We start from the raw sequence: 16,680 nt of genomic DNA, 5'->3' as shown, positions 1-16,680 counted from the left end.
TCTTAAAAAAAAAAAATAAATAAATGTAATTTTAAAAGTCTGGGGTGGGCATGGTGGTGGTAGGCCAACCAAAGCTCCATAGTGAGACCCTGACTCAAAAAAAAAAAGTTGAGGCTGTGGCAGAGTACTGCCCAGGATGCAGGGCCTTCAATTCAATCTACAGCACTTCATAAATTGGGTATGGTGGCACATGCCTGTAATCCCAGGACTTCTGAGGATCTGAAATTTAAGGTCATCCATGGTTACATAGTGAGTTTTAAAAAGGGCTGAAGAGATGGTGAAGTAGGTAAAGGCACTTGCCATTCAAGCTTGGCAACCCAAGTTCAATCCCTAGAACACACATAAAGATGGAAGGTGAGTGCCGGGCGGTGGTGCATGCCTTTAATCCCAGCACTCGGGAGGCAGAGCCAGGCGGATCTCTGTGAGTTCAAGTCCAAGGCCAGCCTGGACTACCAAGTGAGTCCCAGGAAAGGTGCAAAGCTACACAGAGAAACCCTGTCTCGAAAAACCAAAAAAAAAAAAAAAAAAAAAAAAAAGAAAGAAAGAAAGAAAAAAAAAAAAGATAGAAGGTGAGACCTAACTCTACAGTGTTGTCCTCTATCTCCATGTATGCATCATGGCACATGTACACACACACACACACACACACACACACACACACACCCCAATCACTAAGGACAGCCTGGCTTTAGAGCACTGGGATGTAACTCAATGCAGGTTCAAGGTTCCACAGTAAAGGCAGGACAGTGAGAATGGGAGAAACACAGCGTGCCTGAGAACTGAAAGGGACTTAGATGCACACCCAGGGTAAGCAGACATCACCAGATGCTCAGTTCCTGGTGAGTCCCTGCACTGACTGGAGGAAACAAATCCAGGCCTGGTAGAAGTTGTCACTAGGTCCCTATCACTGGATTTTGGTTACTTCCGCATCCTCTTTAAAGTATGGATGCTTGGTTTGGGTGTGATGGCACACACCTTTAACCTTAGCACTTGGGAAGCTGAGGCAGGGGGATTATCTATGAGTTCCAAGCTAGCCAAGACTATGTAATAAGACCTTAACTCAAAATAAATAAACAAATTAATTAATATAAAAAATAAAGCTGGGTGGTAGTGGTACACGCCTTTAATCCCGGCACTTGGGAGGCAGAGACTGGTGGAGCTCTGTGAGTTCAAGGCCAGCCTGATTTACAAAGCGAGTTACAGCTCAGACTTACACAGAGAAACCCTGTCTTGAAGAAAAAAAAAAAAAAAAAAGGCTGGATAGATGACTCAGCAGTTAAGAGCACTGGGTGTTCTTCCAGAGGACCCAGGTTCAATTCCCAGCATCCATATGGGAGCTCACAACTGTCTGTAATTCCAGTTCCAGGGGCCAACACCCTCACACAGACATATATGGAGGAGGTAAAACACCAATGCACATAAATAAAAACTTTTAAAAAAAGAAAAGAAAATATTTTAAAAGATGTACAAACAATTACTCATAGTACTTGTTTCTGGTCCTCTACTTTTAGAAGATAAAAGTCAAGTCCAAAAAAATGTAAGCTATATATGATGACACACACCTATAAGCCCAGCACTCAGGGTACTGAGGCAGGAGGATCATGCCTCAGTTATATAGTTCTATAGCAACTTAACTTATAGTGGGATCTGGTCTCAAAAATTAAATAGAAATAAATGAAAAATGAATTCTGCATACTAATAAATCACAATACTCAAAATGAATTCTAATAATGAAACATTTTACTGTCATTATTGTGGGGAAAATGCCAATTCTTTGGGTAACAGTGTGATTTGAATCATCTGAGAAAACCTGTTCTTTATGTGAATGTTCCTCCACAACTTCACAGCTAAATACTGAGCCAGCCAAGGTTCTTCAGCTGCCAGCAACACACTCCAGCTAAAATGGGGTGCAACGGCACAGACACCACTGCAGACGTGGATGAAGAGGCGGGAACCGGGGCCCTGTCCTAACAGGCTGCCTTTGCTGCTGCTCTCTCAGCCCATGCTGCTAAGGATTGAGAGTGCCTAGAGCCAGAGTTTCTCTGACCAGCCTCAGGTGGGAGGGCAGGAGTACAGGGCCCACCAACACTGCCACTGGTGAAGAAACGGAAGTGGATGTGGGTCGGTTACTCCTGGAAGTCCCCTTTTGTTTGTTTTGTCTTGTTTTTGAGACAAGGTTTCTCTATGTTGCTCTGGCTGTCCATCTGTAGAGCAAGCTGGCCTCAAACTCACAGAGATCTGCCAGCCTCTGCCTCTGGGGTGCTGGGATTAATGACATGCACCCCCACTGCCCAGTAAACATTTTTTAAAACGATTTATTTTGATTTATGTATATATGTATATGTCTCTGTGTGGAGGTATGTGCATGTAAGTTCAGGTGCCTGAAGAGGCCAGGAAAGGGTGTTAGTTGTTGAGCCTCCTGAATGGGTGCTGGGAGCAGAACTTGGGTCTACTGCAGAGTCTCACTATGTAGCTCTGGCTAGCCTAGAACTCACTGTAGACCAGGCTAGCCTCAAACTCAAACCGGCCTGTGCTTCCTGAGAGTTCAGATTAAAGGCATGTGCCACCAGCTGGTGGTGCATACTCTTAACCAATGAGACCCTGTCGGCTCATCCTCCTTAAGTACGGTTAGTGCCACCACACTGCCTCTGCCTCTATTCCTCTCCTTGGAAGGTCCTTTGACTTAAAATGCATCCTTCTTCTAAGCCTTTTCATTTTCACAATCCTCTTCAAACTGGTGTAGTACCTACTTTTCAGGAATGGCTCTCTGCAACATTTATTGGCCTCCTGAAATTCATTTAGCCCCCTTTGAAGATACCTTAAAATTTGTGAGCCTGAATGTAGCCATTATGAGTCAATTAGTTCTGCTCCTTGTGAGCTGCCTGTTTTTTCTTTATGGTTCTTAGTTATTCTTTTGCAGAGCTGCCAGCTTAAGTCATGCTGGGGTCAAGAAAAACGGACCTTGGCGGTTCATGTTCCTGGAGTTATGTCCATACAGTGGATGCCCACATGCTCCGGAAGAGAATTTGACATTGCTGCTGCTGTTGTTGCTGATATAGCAGTGGTGGCCACTGCTGCTACTGTTTCTGGGATTGCCATTTTATAATTGGTTACTACAGCTAGCACAATGGAGACCCTGGCAGCAAAAGTAGCTACCACAGTTAGTTAATCTTTCATTCTATTGGGCATAATAAATTTAATTAGATTGGTTTTGAAAATTATAAAATTTATAGAATTCAAGTTCCACTTGCTTTTGGGATACCATCTTACAAGTACTCCAATTTGCAGTAAGGCTCATTAAGGAAGGGAATGGCTCAGTTGCCTTTAGCCTACTGGCTATGGGTGAGTTAGGACTTCCATTGGTCTTTTCTGTGTCGAACACACAGATTGCAAGCCCAGCGCCACTTTGAGATCTTTGGAAGCAGTTAAATCTGCAGCTCACACACGACTGAGCATGTTTGATAATGAGTATTCAGAGACCGGTAATTCTGGGGGGCGCTCACCAACCTAAGACAGAGCGCCTGTGTGGCCTGGGCAGGTGTCTCCATGATGGGTAAGGTGACTTGCTGACATCCCAAGCAACCTAAGTCAGAAGCTCATTTATTAGTAAAAGGGGGACCTGTAGGGCCCTGGCCCCCATTTTTGGTAACTGTTGCCTTGCTTACTGACCTTGACCTTGATATCCTCCCTATGCTAATTCCCTGCTGGGTTCCACCCTCTTGAATGCTTAATGGAAGTTCCTTCTCTGTGTATCCTGCACAATGGGCATTAACAGCTTAGATGCAAGATTGTAAAACATTGGTAGCAAACTTCTGCCCTCCAGGGTTCTCCCATTGTTCTGTAAGCCTATATTTAAGACCTCCTCCCTCCTTTAATAAATGGCAATCGGCATTCAAAAAAAAAATCTTCCATGTAGACACCCCCCCCCAAAAAAAAAGAAAGAAAAAAAATTCACCCTTCTTTGTACTCAAAGCCCAGATGGAGTAACCCACTTCTAAGAAGCACAGGAAACCACTTGACACACAATCCTTGTGCCTTGCCCATGTGTTTCTTGTCAAACCCAGCACATTATACTGTAATCACCCGTATCTGTTTAGCAATCTAATATTTGATAGTAAGTTCCTTGAGTGTGGGAATAATGCTATCTTGGTTGCTTGTGTCTGTTACAAGACTCAACAAATGGTTTTGGAAATTAAACACAAGTAGACCAGGCATGGTACGTCACATCTATAATCCCACAATTTGGGAGGCAGGAGGATTGCCATGAGTTCAAGACCAGCCTGAGCTACAGAAAGAGACACTGTCTCAAAGGAAAAATAAGCTAGCCATGGTGGCATGGCCTATAATCATAATGCTTGAGAGATAGAAACAGGAAGATTCAAAGTTCAATGCTATACTGGGTGTGGTGTCACAACTTTTATCCCAGCACTTGCAAGGCAGAGGCAGGCAGATCACTGAGGCCACTCTGGTCTATAGAATGAGTTCCAGGGCTAAACAGAGAAATCCTGTCTTGAAAAACCAAACCAAACAAAACAGAAAAAGAAAAAGAAAGAAAGAAGGAAGGAAGGAAGGAAGGAAAGGAAGAAAGAAAAAAAGTTCAAGGCTAGCATGTACTACATAAATCCTTATCTCAATAAAGAAAGAAAGGGAAAAAAGGAAGGAAGGAAGACAGACAGACTCAGGGTCTGGAGGAATGGCTCAGCACTTAAAAGCACTGGCTGCTCTTGCAGAAGACCTGAGTTCTGTTCCCAGTACCCACCTGGCGTGGTGGTTCACAGCTGCCTATAATTTTAGTTCCAGAGGATCAGATGCCCTCTTCTGGCCTCCAAGAGACTGCATGCACATAGTGCATATACACACATGCAGGCAAAACACCCATATACATTAAATAGATAGATAGATCAATCAATAAATAAAATAACAAAAACCCAAATAAACAAGGACAAAGAAGAATATGGTAGTGTAGTGCAGTGGGAGGGCTCTTGGTGCAGCTGACACACAGCGGGGAATACTACCTTTGCAAACCTGCTTGATGTCTGAGCAAGCCTGGCAATGTCTTCAAGGTCCAGGTAGCAGATGATCTTTATCAGCAGTTTGTCTGAGAGCCGCTCCAGGTAGTCAAATTTACCTTCACACAGGTTGAAGACATAGTCTAATATTCTTGCACCAAATATTAAGGCGACTTGTACTGTAAGCCAAACCACAAACCAACAGTTATCTCCTTCAGTCACGTGAAAACCATCAACAGGGGTTGGGGATTTAGCTCAGTGGTAGAGCGCTTGCTTAGCAAGCGCAAGGCCCTGGATTTGGTCCTCAGCTCTGGAAAAAAAAAAAAAAAGAAAGAAAGAAAACCATCAACAATAAGAAACAGGCTTTGGAAGCTAGGTGGTAGTGGCACACACCTTTAATCCCAGCACTCAGGAAGCAGAGGCCAGCCTGTCTACAGAGAGTTCCAGGATACCCAGAGCTACACAGAGAAAACCAGTCGTTCCTATTCTCACCAAGCTGTTTGTGGCACTAAGAGAGTGGATTTTTGGAGGCATTTGTTTATTGTCCTGTTGATGGGGTTGGCTTCCTGTTGTTGCTCACCCAGGCTAACAGCTAACAAAGAGTCAGCTAGAGACAGAGGAGGGAGCTCGTCACCCACCATTAACTGGGTGGACAGAGCAGACAAAGAGCATGATCACCTCTCTGGTTGTGCCAGGTGGACATGCATGAAATGTGAAGGTCCTCCAATGGCTCCATCGCTAAGCTTGGACTTTAAGGTTAAAAGGAAAAGAACCTGGATGGGTGCTTCTAATCCTAGCACTCAGGAAGCAGAGGATCTCTAAGTTCAAAGCCAGCCTTGTCTACCCAGTGAGTTCCAGGCAAATCAAGGATACATAGTGAAACTCTGTCTCAAAAGGAAAAATAAAAAGGAAGGACCTGTGAGACGGCTTGATGGGTAAAGGTTGCCAAGCCACATGTGTGGTTACTAATTTACTGAATTATATGATTGATGAATAAAAAGGTCTGCAGAGCTTTGCCATAGCAGGGTGCGGTGGTGCCACGCCTTAATCCATAAGATCTCTGTGCAATATAGAGCATTGGAACATATCTTAAGATACTGTACATTCAGACAGTACGACATAGTTTGTTAAACCAATGAGAAGAGAAAAAAAAAAAAAAACACAAATAGTTTTGAATAAAAAATAGATTTTGTTGACTTTTTTTTTTTTTTTTTTTTTTTTTTAATAAATTTTTTTAAACTGAGTTTGATTCCTAGGACCAATATAATGTGGAAATAGAGAACTAACTTCTGAGAGTTATCCTCTGACCTCCACACAGATGCTGAAGCACGAGAATGCATGCACACACAGACACAGACATGCTGCATACATACATAACTAAGATGTTTTAGCAGTGAGATTGGGAACATCAGGGATGAGAAATAAAAGGGCTTACAACTGTGTAGTGGCTAGTGCCAGTGTCCGCAGGCTGGCTGTCCCCCAAAGACCCTCTTCCTTGAGAAATATATACAAGGCAGTGCTGCCCTTTGTTGGATCCAAATTTGGCTACTGTCATTGTCAAAGACCTGACAGACGGACGAGCTAGGGCAGGGAAACAAGCTTTACTGTAAAACTGGCAGACCAGCAGATGGGGACCCTGTCACCAAGCACACCTGCCCCCATCAATCCATGGTAATTTTTACAGCCATCTTTTCCCCAAGTCCTTAATCAGGAGGTAAAGCATAGGTCTTGTTGAAGTTTGTCCCTACACTTCCACATAGGTTGTATGTTGAGAAAATGGTGACAGGAACATCTCTAGGCAGAGAATTCAACATTAAAAAGAGCAAAGAGCTGGGTTGAAGAGGCTCACACCTGCAATTCCAGCACTAAAAAGGCAGGGGCCTGAGGATCATGAGTTCTAGGCTAGCCTGTATAGTTCTAATCGGCCAATCAGTTTCTTTGGACACAACTTCTTTCCAGGATTTCTCCTTGACAGCAGAAAGAAAGGATTGTGAAGGGATATAAGATTCAGTAGACTTTAAAGTCTGCAAACCCCTCATGGTATGTGGGGTGGTGATGGTAGTGGCCCAGTACCTTGGAGGCAGAGGCTCTCTAGGTTAGCCTGGTCTACAAAGGGAGTTCCAGGACAGATAGAGCTGTTACACAGAGAAACCCTACCTTGAAAAACCGAAAGTGTGCAAACCTTCCCCCTGCTACACACACATACACACACACACACACACACACACACACACACACACACACACACACACACGGAGGGCCCCAAAACAGCTTGACCACACAGCTGCCATGACAGGCCTAGGAGGCCCAGCTTCTGTTACAGGCTTAGTAACACCCAGATGCAAGAAAAGCCCTAAATTGACCCCACCCAGGGAGGGCCTACATCTAAAATGAAGTACCAAACATCCCAAACATTCCTTTTTCTTTTTTTCCCAGAGCTGAGGACTGAACCCAGGGCCTTGCACTTGCTAGGCAAGTGCTCTACCACTGAGCTAAATCCCCAACCCCTTCCCAAACATTCCAACCATTAGATAAGGTGGCCAGATGTCCTTGAGTCAAGCACATACCTATTATTGTTTTACAGATAATCCTAGACAAATGTCATCAATCAGGCTGCTGAAACCTCACCAACCTCTGCTGTGATAAAACCCCACCGGGGGCTGGAGAGATGGCTCAGTGGTTAAGAGCAAGTAAAACTCCCAGAGTCCTGAGTTCAACCACAACCACATGTGCTCACAACCACCTGTAATGAGATCTGTGCTCTTCTGGCTGCAGAGACACATGCAGACAGAACACTGTATACATAATAAATAAATAAATCTTTAAAAAAAAACCAAAAAACCCCACCGGAACTGAGCGCATTGCTCTCTGCTCTCACCACTGCATTGGACAGACAAAGGGACCAAGCTCAGAGCTTGAAAATAAAGGTTCTTTGCTTTTACATAGAGGATTCAATCTCCTTGGTGGTCTTTTGGGAGTCCCCAGGTTCTGGGCATAACAACACACACACACACACACACACACACACACACACACACACACACACACGTAAAATATTGTAAAAACTATTTTAGAGAAGAAAGGAAGGAAGGCTGGACGACAGCTCAGCAGTTAAGACAATTTGCTGGTCTCCAGGGAACCTGAGTTCAGTTCTCAGTACCACTATCAGCCAGCTACAGGGATCCAACTCCAAGAGCTCCAAAGCCCTCTTCTGGTCTCCTCTGTCTCTGTCTCTCTGTCTCCCTCTCCCCCATCTCTCCCCCCACTCCCGCCCCCCACCCTTCTCTCTCTCACAGACACACACCCTGGTATATTCAAATAAAATAATAAAAATAAATATTTATCTCCTTGCAGTGGCACAAACCTTTAACCCCAGTGGGAGGCAGAGGATCTGTATGAGTTTGAGGCTAGCCTGGTCTACATGGCAAGTTCTAAGTCAGTCAAGGATACATAGAGAAACCCTGTTTTTTTTAAAAAAAAAAAATCAATCAGTAAATAAATCTTTAAAGAATAATTTAAAGGAGTAATTCAAGACTCTGGCTTTGGTGTCCACAAACTCCCTAGCTGTGCGGAGAGTGACAGAAAGATAAGGGGGAGGGGACCTCAGAGACAAAGCCACCTGGCCAGAAGGATAAGCCTGGACCTTGAATTGATTTCTTGGTTCTTCTCTATAAAAATGCTAATGAGAAAGGGATTGAGGAGGCTGATTCCGCTGGGGCTCTCTAGCCTGAGGGCTTTCTGAATAAGGCACTTGAAAGATTCAGTTCCCGGGTTGGCCTCTGTGATGGGCAGCAAGGTCTTTTACACTTCCCTCCCACCCCCAAATGATCTGAAACACAGTACACTGAGCTCAGTTGACTCGGATTATTTCATTTTTTTCTTATTAAAATTCCTTCCTCTCCACTTTCTTTTAGCCCTATCTTTACATAATTTAGCAAATATAAGGTGAAGATAAAAAGCATTAACAGATGAATATTTCATGAAAACCATTATAGCTTTGCTTTGTATGTTTATTTTATTTTTTAAATGGGGGCTGGGGTTGAGACAGGATTTCTTTATGTAGCCTTGGCTAGCCTGGAACTACCTATGTAGATCAGACCAGCCTTGAACTCACTTCTGCCTTTCCAGCGCTGGAATTAAAGGCATGCGCCACCATGCCCAGCTCTTCCTTGTATTTTTAGACATTTTAGTTACTTGCAAAGGAGACTGCAGCTCATAAACAACAGACTAATGGAATACTTGACATAAATATAAATTTGATGTATAAGCAAGAAAGATGGGCCAGTTTTATTCGAGGGGCACAGTAAAGAAGCTGCCGACATGACCACCCCCTTAGGGAGAAGGTTTTTATTGTGGATAAGACAGAAAAGATCCAGAGGGATCTAAAAGGAGTCCAGAGCTGAGAACAAAGCAGACTGGACACGGCCAGGGATGGAGTATAGTGTGAGAGTGAGAAAGCGTGAGACAGCTCCAGAGAGCAAGGGGTGGACACAGCATTCGGGTTATGAGGAGGAGCTGGGGGGAAGGGGACTTTAGACCTGATGAAAGATGGCAGAGCACATGATGGAGAGAGGGAGCCAATTCCCACAAATTGTCCTCTGACCTCCGGACTTGTGCAGTTACTGTGATATATGTGCTGCAGACACCACACACACACACACAACACACACACACACACACACACACACATACACACACACACACACACACTATGTAATAAAATTTAAATTAGAAAAGAAGATCCCTCTCATCACTCCTCAGCTGTGAACAATCAAAGAATGGAAATATGTTTTGTTTGCTTTGGATTTTTTGTGACAGGGTCTCTCTACACAGCCCTGGTTGTCCTAGAACTCACTATGTAGACCAGGCTGGCCTCACACTCACAGAAATTTGCCTGCCTTTGTGGAGGGGCCCCAAAACAGCTTGCCCACATAGCTGCCATGACAGGCTTAGAGGCCCAGACACTGCTTCTGTGACAGGCTTACTAGCAGGCAACACCCACACCCAGGAAAAGCCATATAAGCTGACCCCACCCAGGGAGGGCCTACATCTTAAGAAGTACCTAACATCCTAAACATTCTAACCATTAGATAAGGTGGCCAGATGTCCTGGAGTGTAGCACACACCTATTTTTGTTTTGCAGATACCCCTGGACAATTGTCAGCCAATCAGGGTCCTGGACCCTGGAAATCCCCTCATCCCAACCACTGCTATGGTAAAAACTCTACCCAGCCTGGGCTCAGGGCTCCCTGCTCTCACCACTGTGTCAGACAGACAGAGGGACCAAGCCCTGGAGCCTGAATATAATAAAGGTTCTTTGCTTTTACATACAGGATTTGGTCTCCCCTGTGGTCTTTTGGGGGTCCATTCAATCTAGGCACAACACCTTGACCTTCTAAGTGCTAGGATTAGTGTGCAACACATTTCTTCACTTGCACATACTACACACACAGCCCTCTCCAAACAATGCATCTAGCATCCTCAGACCCCGCCTACATCTGGCTGCATGTACTTCTCTCTGAATACATGGAATAGTCTCCTCTTTCCACAACCAGCAAACTTGGACAATCTGTGCTCCACATTATGCCCAATACATGCTGGTTCCAGAACAGAAAGGCCAATCCGGCATGAGCTGGTTTGGGGTGCCTGACTCATGAAGCAAAATTGTGTCCTCAGGTAAACTTTCAGAGAGAATTCATCATTTATATCTATGTAAAATTAAATCCATCTTATGTCTATGTAAAATTAAAATTATAAAATGTATATAATTTTAATCAGAGGCATTATGGGAAGGAACATTCTCAGCAGATAAGTGATTACATGACCTAATCTGTCAAAACAGAGAATCACCCGCTATTAGGCAAACTCTTCCTTCTTTTGAACCCCGTAAGAGGAGACCCAAACAGTAACTGGGGCTCTTGAGCACCTCCAATGTCAATCTTGAGAGTGGGTTTCTGATCTTTTTTAATTCTATGTGTAAAAGTGTTTACATGCACATATACATATGTGCCACACGCTTGTCTGGTGCCCACAGAGTCCAGAAGAAAGGTCCCTTGAAACAGGAATTAAGGATGGCTGTGGTCCACCTTGTGGGTGCTGTACCATTTCTTCAGCCCAGTTTTTCTTATCTTTACTACTGTGTTGGAGTGTGTGTGTGTGTGTGTGTGTGTGTGTGTGTGTGTGTGTGTGTGTGTATGCCCTATAGGGGTGCCTGCAGAAGCCAGAATAGGGTGTAGGATCCCATGGAGCTGAAGTTAAAGGTGGTTGTAAACCACCCAACTTGGGTGCTGGGTAGCAAACTCGGTCCTCTGGCAGAGAAGGAAGTACTCATGCCTTCTATGCCATCTCCCAGCCACTTGCTTTGCCTTTAAATCAAGTTTTCTTGCTACTTTTGCAAACCTGTGTGAGCCCTTTCCTCAATCCTTTGAATAAGGGAAAAGACGGGTGTGTTGCAGGATGGCTCAGGGGTAAAGGTATTCAATACCAAGGCTGCTGACCTGAGCTTTGGCCTCAGGACCTATACCATGGAAGGTGAGAACCAGCTCTGATCTCCACAGTGCATCCTGGCATGAGTGCACACACATTCAGGCACATACACAAACACAAATAAATATTTTTTTAAAGGTCAAATAACTTGGAAACACCTGTTCAGATATAGACCACTAGTAATAGCCTGAAGAATTTCCCTTTGTGGGACTGGAGTTTTGAGGGTCAAAGCCTGGACCCTGGCAGCTACAAGTCCCAAATCAGATACCTAAACAAGCATCAGCAGAGATGGAGGCCAGATGCCGGACCCCTCCCTCATGATCATTTAGAATCCCACCTAACATTTATCATAAGATAGCTCAGGAATTTGTTGAGGCCCATTAAGGGAAAGCCATTTCCTCCTAGTCATAAGAATAGAAACTGAGTCCTAATCTGTCCTGTCCCAGTAATTAGAACATTACATACTATTGTCTCCTCCCTTAAGAGTTAATCCAAATGAGCCTGTCAGTCACCAGCCCAGAAGAAGCCAACCCCAAGGGCTGGAAACATGCTAAAGAGATGAGAAGAATGCTGTCCCTTAGTGAGACAATATATACCCAGGAGCCTTTCCTTCAAAGCAGGTGCTTGCTTAGGAATCATTACTGAGGGGCTGGAGAGATGGCTCAGCAGTTAAGAACACTGGCTGCTCTTCCAGAGAACCTGAGTTCAATTCCCAGCAACCACATGGTGGCTTCAAGTCATTGCTAAGCCTCCCCATACTTCTGAGTTCTAACTTAGAAGCATATATTTTCCTTTTCTCCTTTCTGTCTCTTCTTTGGATACTAAGCATCTTCGCCCTGACACTCTGGTTCTTCTCATTCCCACCTTCAGTTTTACAGCTGCTTGCAGACCTCCACTGCTGAAGCTGTCTGCCTGTCTTCCTTCCTTCCTTCCTTCCTTCCTTCCTTCCCTTCCTTCCTTCCTTCCTTCCTTCCTTCCTCCCCTCCCTCCCTCCCTCCCTCTCTCTCTCTCTAGAGACAGTATTTCTCTGTGAGCCCCTGGCTGTCTGGGAACTTGATCTGTAGCCCATGCTACAAAGATCTGCCTGCCTCTGCCTCCCTGGAATTAAAGGTACCTGCCACCATGCCTGCTTTCTCTTTGCTTTTAAATTTTTATATATGTCTCTGCACCATGTGCATGCAGTGCCCACAGAGCCAGAAGAGGGCATTGGGTCCCCTGGAAGTGGAGTTACAGGAGGTTATGAACAGCCTTGTGGGCTAGTAATCAAAGCCGGGTTCTCTGGAAGTGCTCTGGACAGCTGAGCCATCTCCTCAGGCCCAGTTACCTGCTTTATTGAAACCTAACTCACTCCTTGGTTTCTCCAACTCCCTCCTCCTGGCCATTGCCAGCATTTACAGCTCTTCTGCCCTGTGATTTTTCTCTCAAACCGTAGACTAAGTGGACAGGATGAAAGAGACAGAGAAAGGACACCAGGAGAGAAGGGATGAGTCTTTTCTAACTAAACCTTGAAAGTTACATAATATCAGGTGTCCTGAATCCTACTGCTCACATGGATCAGCCCACATGCAAGAGCATGTGTGAATCACTCAAGGGTCCTCCTTCTAGATTATCTTGGGACCTGCCTGCCACTGTGCGAACTGTAGTGTTTGGGAAAGACTGGGCCCAACACATCATAGGAAGAGAGGTAAGGTGTAACTTCATGATTTTTGTCACCCTCCTCCACTATCCCATGGAAGGTGAGATTAGAAGATGTGTGTGTGTGCGTGTGTGTGTGTGCGTGTGTGTGTGTGTGTGTGCGTGTGTGCGTGCGTGCGTGCGTGTGTGTGTGTGTGTGTGTGTGTGTGAGAGAGAGAGAGAGAGAGAGACAGAAACAGAGACAGAGACAGAGAGACAGAAACAGAGACAGAGACAGAGAGACAGAACAACTTGTAGGAATCAGTTCTCTCCTCCCACCATATCCCAAGGTTGGAATCCAAGCCATCAAGATTGGCAGCTTTGCCCAGTGAACCCTCTATGGAGGCTATAGGTGGATACATTGGTAGTCTAGCAGATACTCATATGAACTGATCATGGGCATAGTTATGTAACTACCTGAGTATGTTATTAGAGAAGTTCATATGAGAGATACTAACTTAGGACTTACCCCCTTGTGAGGAGCATTTTAAAATGTTTATTTCTTATATTTATTGATTGATTGATTGTTATTATTCTCTCATATTTTACATCCTGACCCCAGTTTCCCCTCCTTTTCCTTCCCCTAGTCTCTTCCCCACATCTCCCCCGCTCTCTCAGATCCATGCCCCCTCAGTCTTCCCTCAGAAAAGAGCAGACGTCCCAGGGACATCAACCAAACATGGCATAAAATGCTACAATAAGATCAGGCATATACCAGCACATCAAGGCTGGACAAGGCAACCCAGTAAGAGGTGTGTGTTTGTGTGTGTGTGTGTACATGTATACATATGTCCCTGCCCATGGAGGCCAGAAGCAGGAATTGGATCCCTTGTAATAAGAGTTACAGGAAATTGTGAGCCATCTAACATGGGTGCAGGGAACGGAACCTGGGTCCTCTGCAAGGGCAGGATGTGCTCCTCACTGCTGAGCTGTCTCTCCAGCCCTATGGACAGTACTGAAAACTGGAGATTGAACTAAATCCCCAGGGCGTCATTACAAAACAGACAGGAGAAAGGCACAGGTTTGAACTCCCAATCCCACTGTCTTGATTTGAAGATTAAGAATCCAGTGAGGAAAAGGAACTAAGAACAAGATCAAATGACAGCAAATACCACCTCCTTGCTAAGTACTGCTGAGAGTGATATGCTCAGATTGTCTGCCAGGATCTCTGCATGAGAAAATCCTGTAGGGTCCTTAGGGAGAAGACCAAGAGGAGGCAAAAAAATCAGTCCAGTCAAACGCCATCTGCTTAACAATACAGCAAACAATAATTAAGAGCTGATTATATATAATGCTGAGCAAGTCATGGAAGACTCGAGACGGCCGAATAAAATAACCAGGATTATTCCCAGCCCAGCACAAGGAAACCAACTCACAAAGGGGCTGAGCTGTCACTGTGGTCACAACAGCTAGCTAGTGGCAGCACTGAGGTTCCAGCTGGCTGAATGACCCCAGAGCTCTGCTATGCGTAGGCATGAGCATCCATTCTCTCTTCTGCTGATGGAGAAGTCTTTCTGCAGCATTCTCCAAGAAGGGAGGGTGGAGATGAGCAAACCGACTACTGAGCTGCCTGCAAGGTGTATGGGGACGCAGCCTTTGTGAGTCATCAGCCACTCAGGGCTGGGCTTCTCAGTGACACAGCTGCCTTTGAATCACCCATATGCCTGTGACTAACACCCACTAACTTGGGTGGAATACATCTTTGGTCTCTCATTGTTATCCTGTCTGGGGCAAACAGACACTTGTTCACACCTCCCCAGGAAACGACACAACACCTAAGATGCATGAGACCCTATCTCAAAATTTTTTTATTCTAAAGAGATTTTAAAGGATTTATTTTAGCTGGGTGGTGATGGCACATGCCTTTGATCCCAGTGCTTGGGAGACAGAAGCAGGTGGATCTCTGTGAGTTAAAGGCCAACCTGGTCTACAGAGTGAATTCCTGCACAGCCAAGGCTACACAGAGAAACCCTGTCTTAAGACAAACAAACAAACGAAAGATTTATTTTATTTTTAATTATGTGCGTGTGGGTGTGTGCAGTTGCTCACAGAGGCCGGAAGAGGTCATGGATTGCATAAAGCTGGAGTTACAGGCAGTTGTTAGCCCCTCCTCCATGGGTGCTGGCAGCTGAACCTGGGGTCCTCTGCAAGAGCAGTACACACTCTTAACCACTAAGCCATCTCTTCAATCCTGAAAAAATAAAACTCAAATCCAACATTCTATCATTTCTTTTGTTGTTGTTGGTTTCTTTTTCTTTTCTTTTTTTAAAGATTTATTTATTTATTTATTTATTTATTTATTTATTTATTTATTACGTATACAGTGCTGTGTCTGCATGGCCAGAAGAGGGCACCAGATCTCATTACAGATGGTTGTGAGCCACCATGTGGTTGCTGGGAATTGAACTCAGAACCTCTGGAATAACAGCCAGTGTTCTTAACCTCTGAGCCATCTCTCCAGTCCCCCCACCCCTGTTCTATTATTTCTAAGAACATAATTACAAAAGTATGAACTGCATGATCTATTGCTGCCATATACACTGGAGTGTGACTGACTCACCTTGAAGATGAGAGTTCTCTAAGAAATCTTCATGGGTTTCCTTTGTCTCTCCAGGTTTTGCTGACCGAAACTCACTTCTCAGAGAAATCTTCCACCATCTAAAGATGATCTGTAGTTAAATAAGAGTTGGTAGCAATTAAAAATGAGTCTAATTCTGACAGCTATCCTAAGTTTAGGGTGATTTGTTTGTTTTTATTTGTTTGTTTATTTGAGACAGGGTCTCATGCAGCCCAGGCCGACCTAAAAACTCACCAAGTGGCTAAGACTGGCTTTGAGTGCTTGATTCTCTTGTCTCTGTCTACCAAGTGCTGGCAGCCTGGTCTACAGAGTAAGTTCCAGGATAACCAGGGCTGCACAGAGAAACCCTGTAGCTAGAGTTTTCCCTGCCTTGCCCACAGTCAGGACAAATCTTTGTCTCCCGCCAGTCCCACAGCCGCTCAGACCCAACCAAATAAACACAGAGACTTATATTGCTTACAAACTGTATGGCCGTGGTAGCTTCTTGCTAACTGTTCTTATATCTTAAATTAATCCATTTCCATAAATCTATACCTTGCCACATGGCTCATGGCTTACCGGCATCTTCACATGCTGCTTGTCCTGGTGGCAGCTGGCAGTGACTCCTTCTGCCTTCCTGTTCTTTCTTTTCTCCTCTCTGTTAGTCCTGCCTATACTTCCTGCTATCCACTGGCCAATCAGTGTTTTATTTATTAACCAATCAGAGCAACACATTTGCCATACAGAACATCCCACAGCAAAACCCTGTCTCAATAAACAAAAACAAACAATCTATCAGGCCACTGAGGCTAGAGAAACGGGTCAGTGGTGAAGAGCTTTCAATTTCATTTCATCCATGTAGCTGTTAACCACCATGTGTAATTACAGCCCTACGGGATCCAACACCTTCTCCAGGCCTCCTTGCACATGCATGCGCCTGGTGCACAGACATAC

General features: G+C 44.7%; 1 protein-coding gene across 1 annotated transcript in view; it reads right to left on the bottom strand.

The window, feature by feature from the left end:
- Positions 1–16,340, bottom strand: part of LOC114697853 (F-box only protein 36) — a 22,377-nt gene extending 6,037 nt beyond the window's left edge. Inside the window, exons 1-3 of the mRNA XM_028876187.2 lie at positions 16,306–16,340; positions 15,730–15,838; positions 5,016–5,188 (exon numbers count right to left, since the gene is read on the bottom strand). Of these exons, the coding sequence (XP_028732020.1) occupies positions 5,016–5,188; positions 15,730–15,838; positions 16,306–16,311 (288 nt within the window). The 5' untranslated portion in view covers positions 16,312–16,340. The remainder of the gene's footprint in view (positions 1–5,015; positions 5,189–15,729; positions 15,839–16,305) is intronic.
- Between the last annotated feature and the right edge of the window lie 340 nt (positions 16,341–16,680).

Source organism: Peromyscus leucopus, chromosome 13 (assembly GCF_004664715.2).
Source record: "Peromyscus leucopus breed LL Stock chromosome 13, UCI_PerLeu_2.1, whole genome shotgun sequence".
Lineage (NCBI taxonomy): Eukaryota > Metazoa > Chordata > Mammalia > Rodentia > Cricetidae > Peromyscus > Peromyscus leucopus.
The sequence above is the reverse complement of the archived record's forward strand: the minus strand, read 5'-3'. Positions and strand labels throughout refer to the sequence as shown.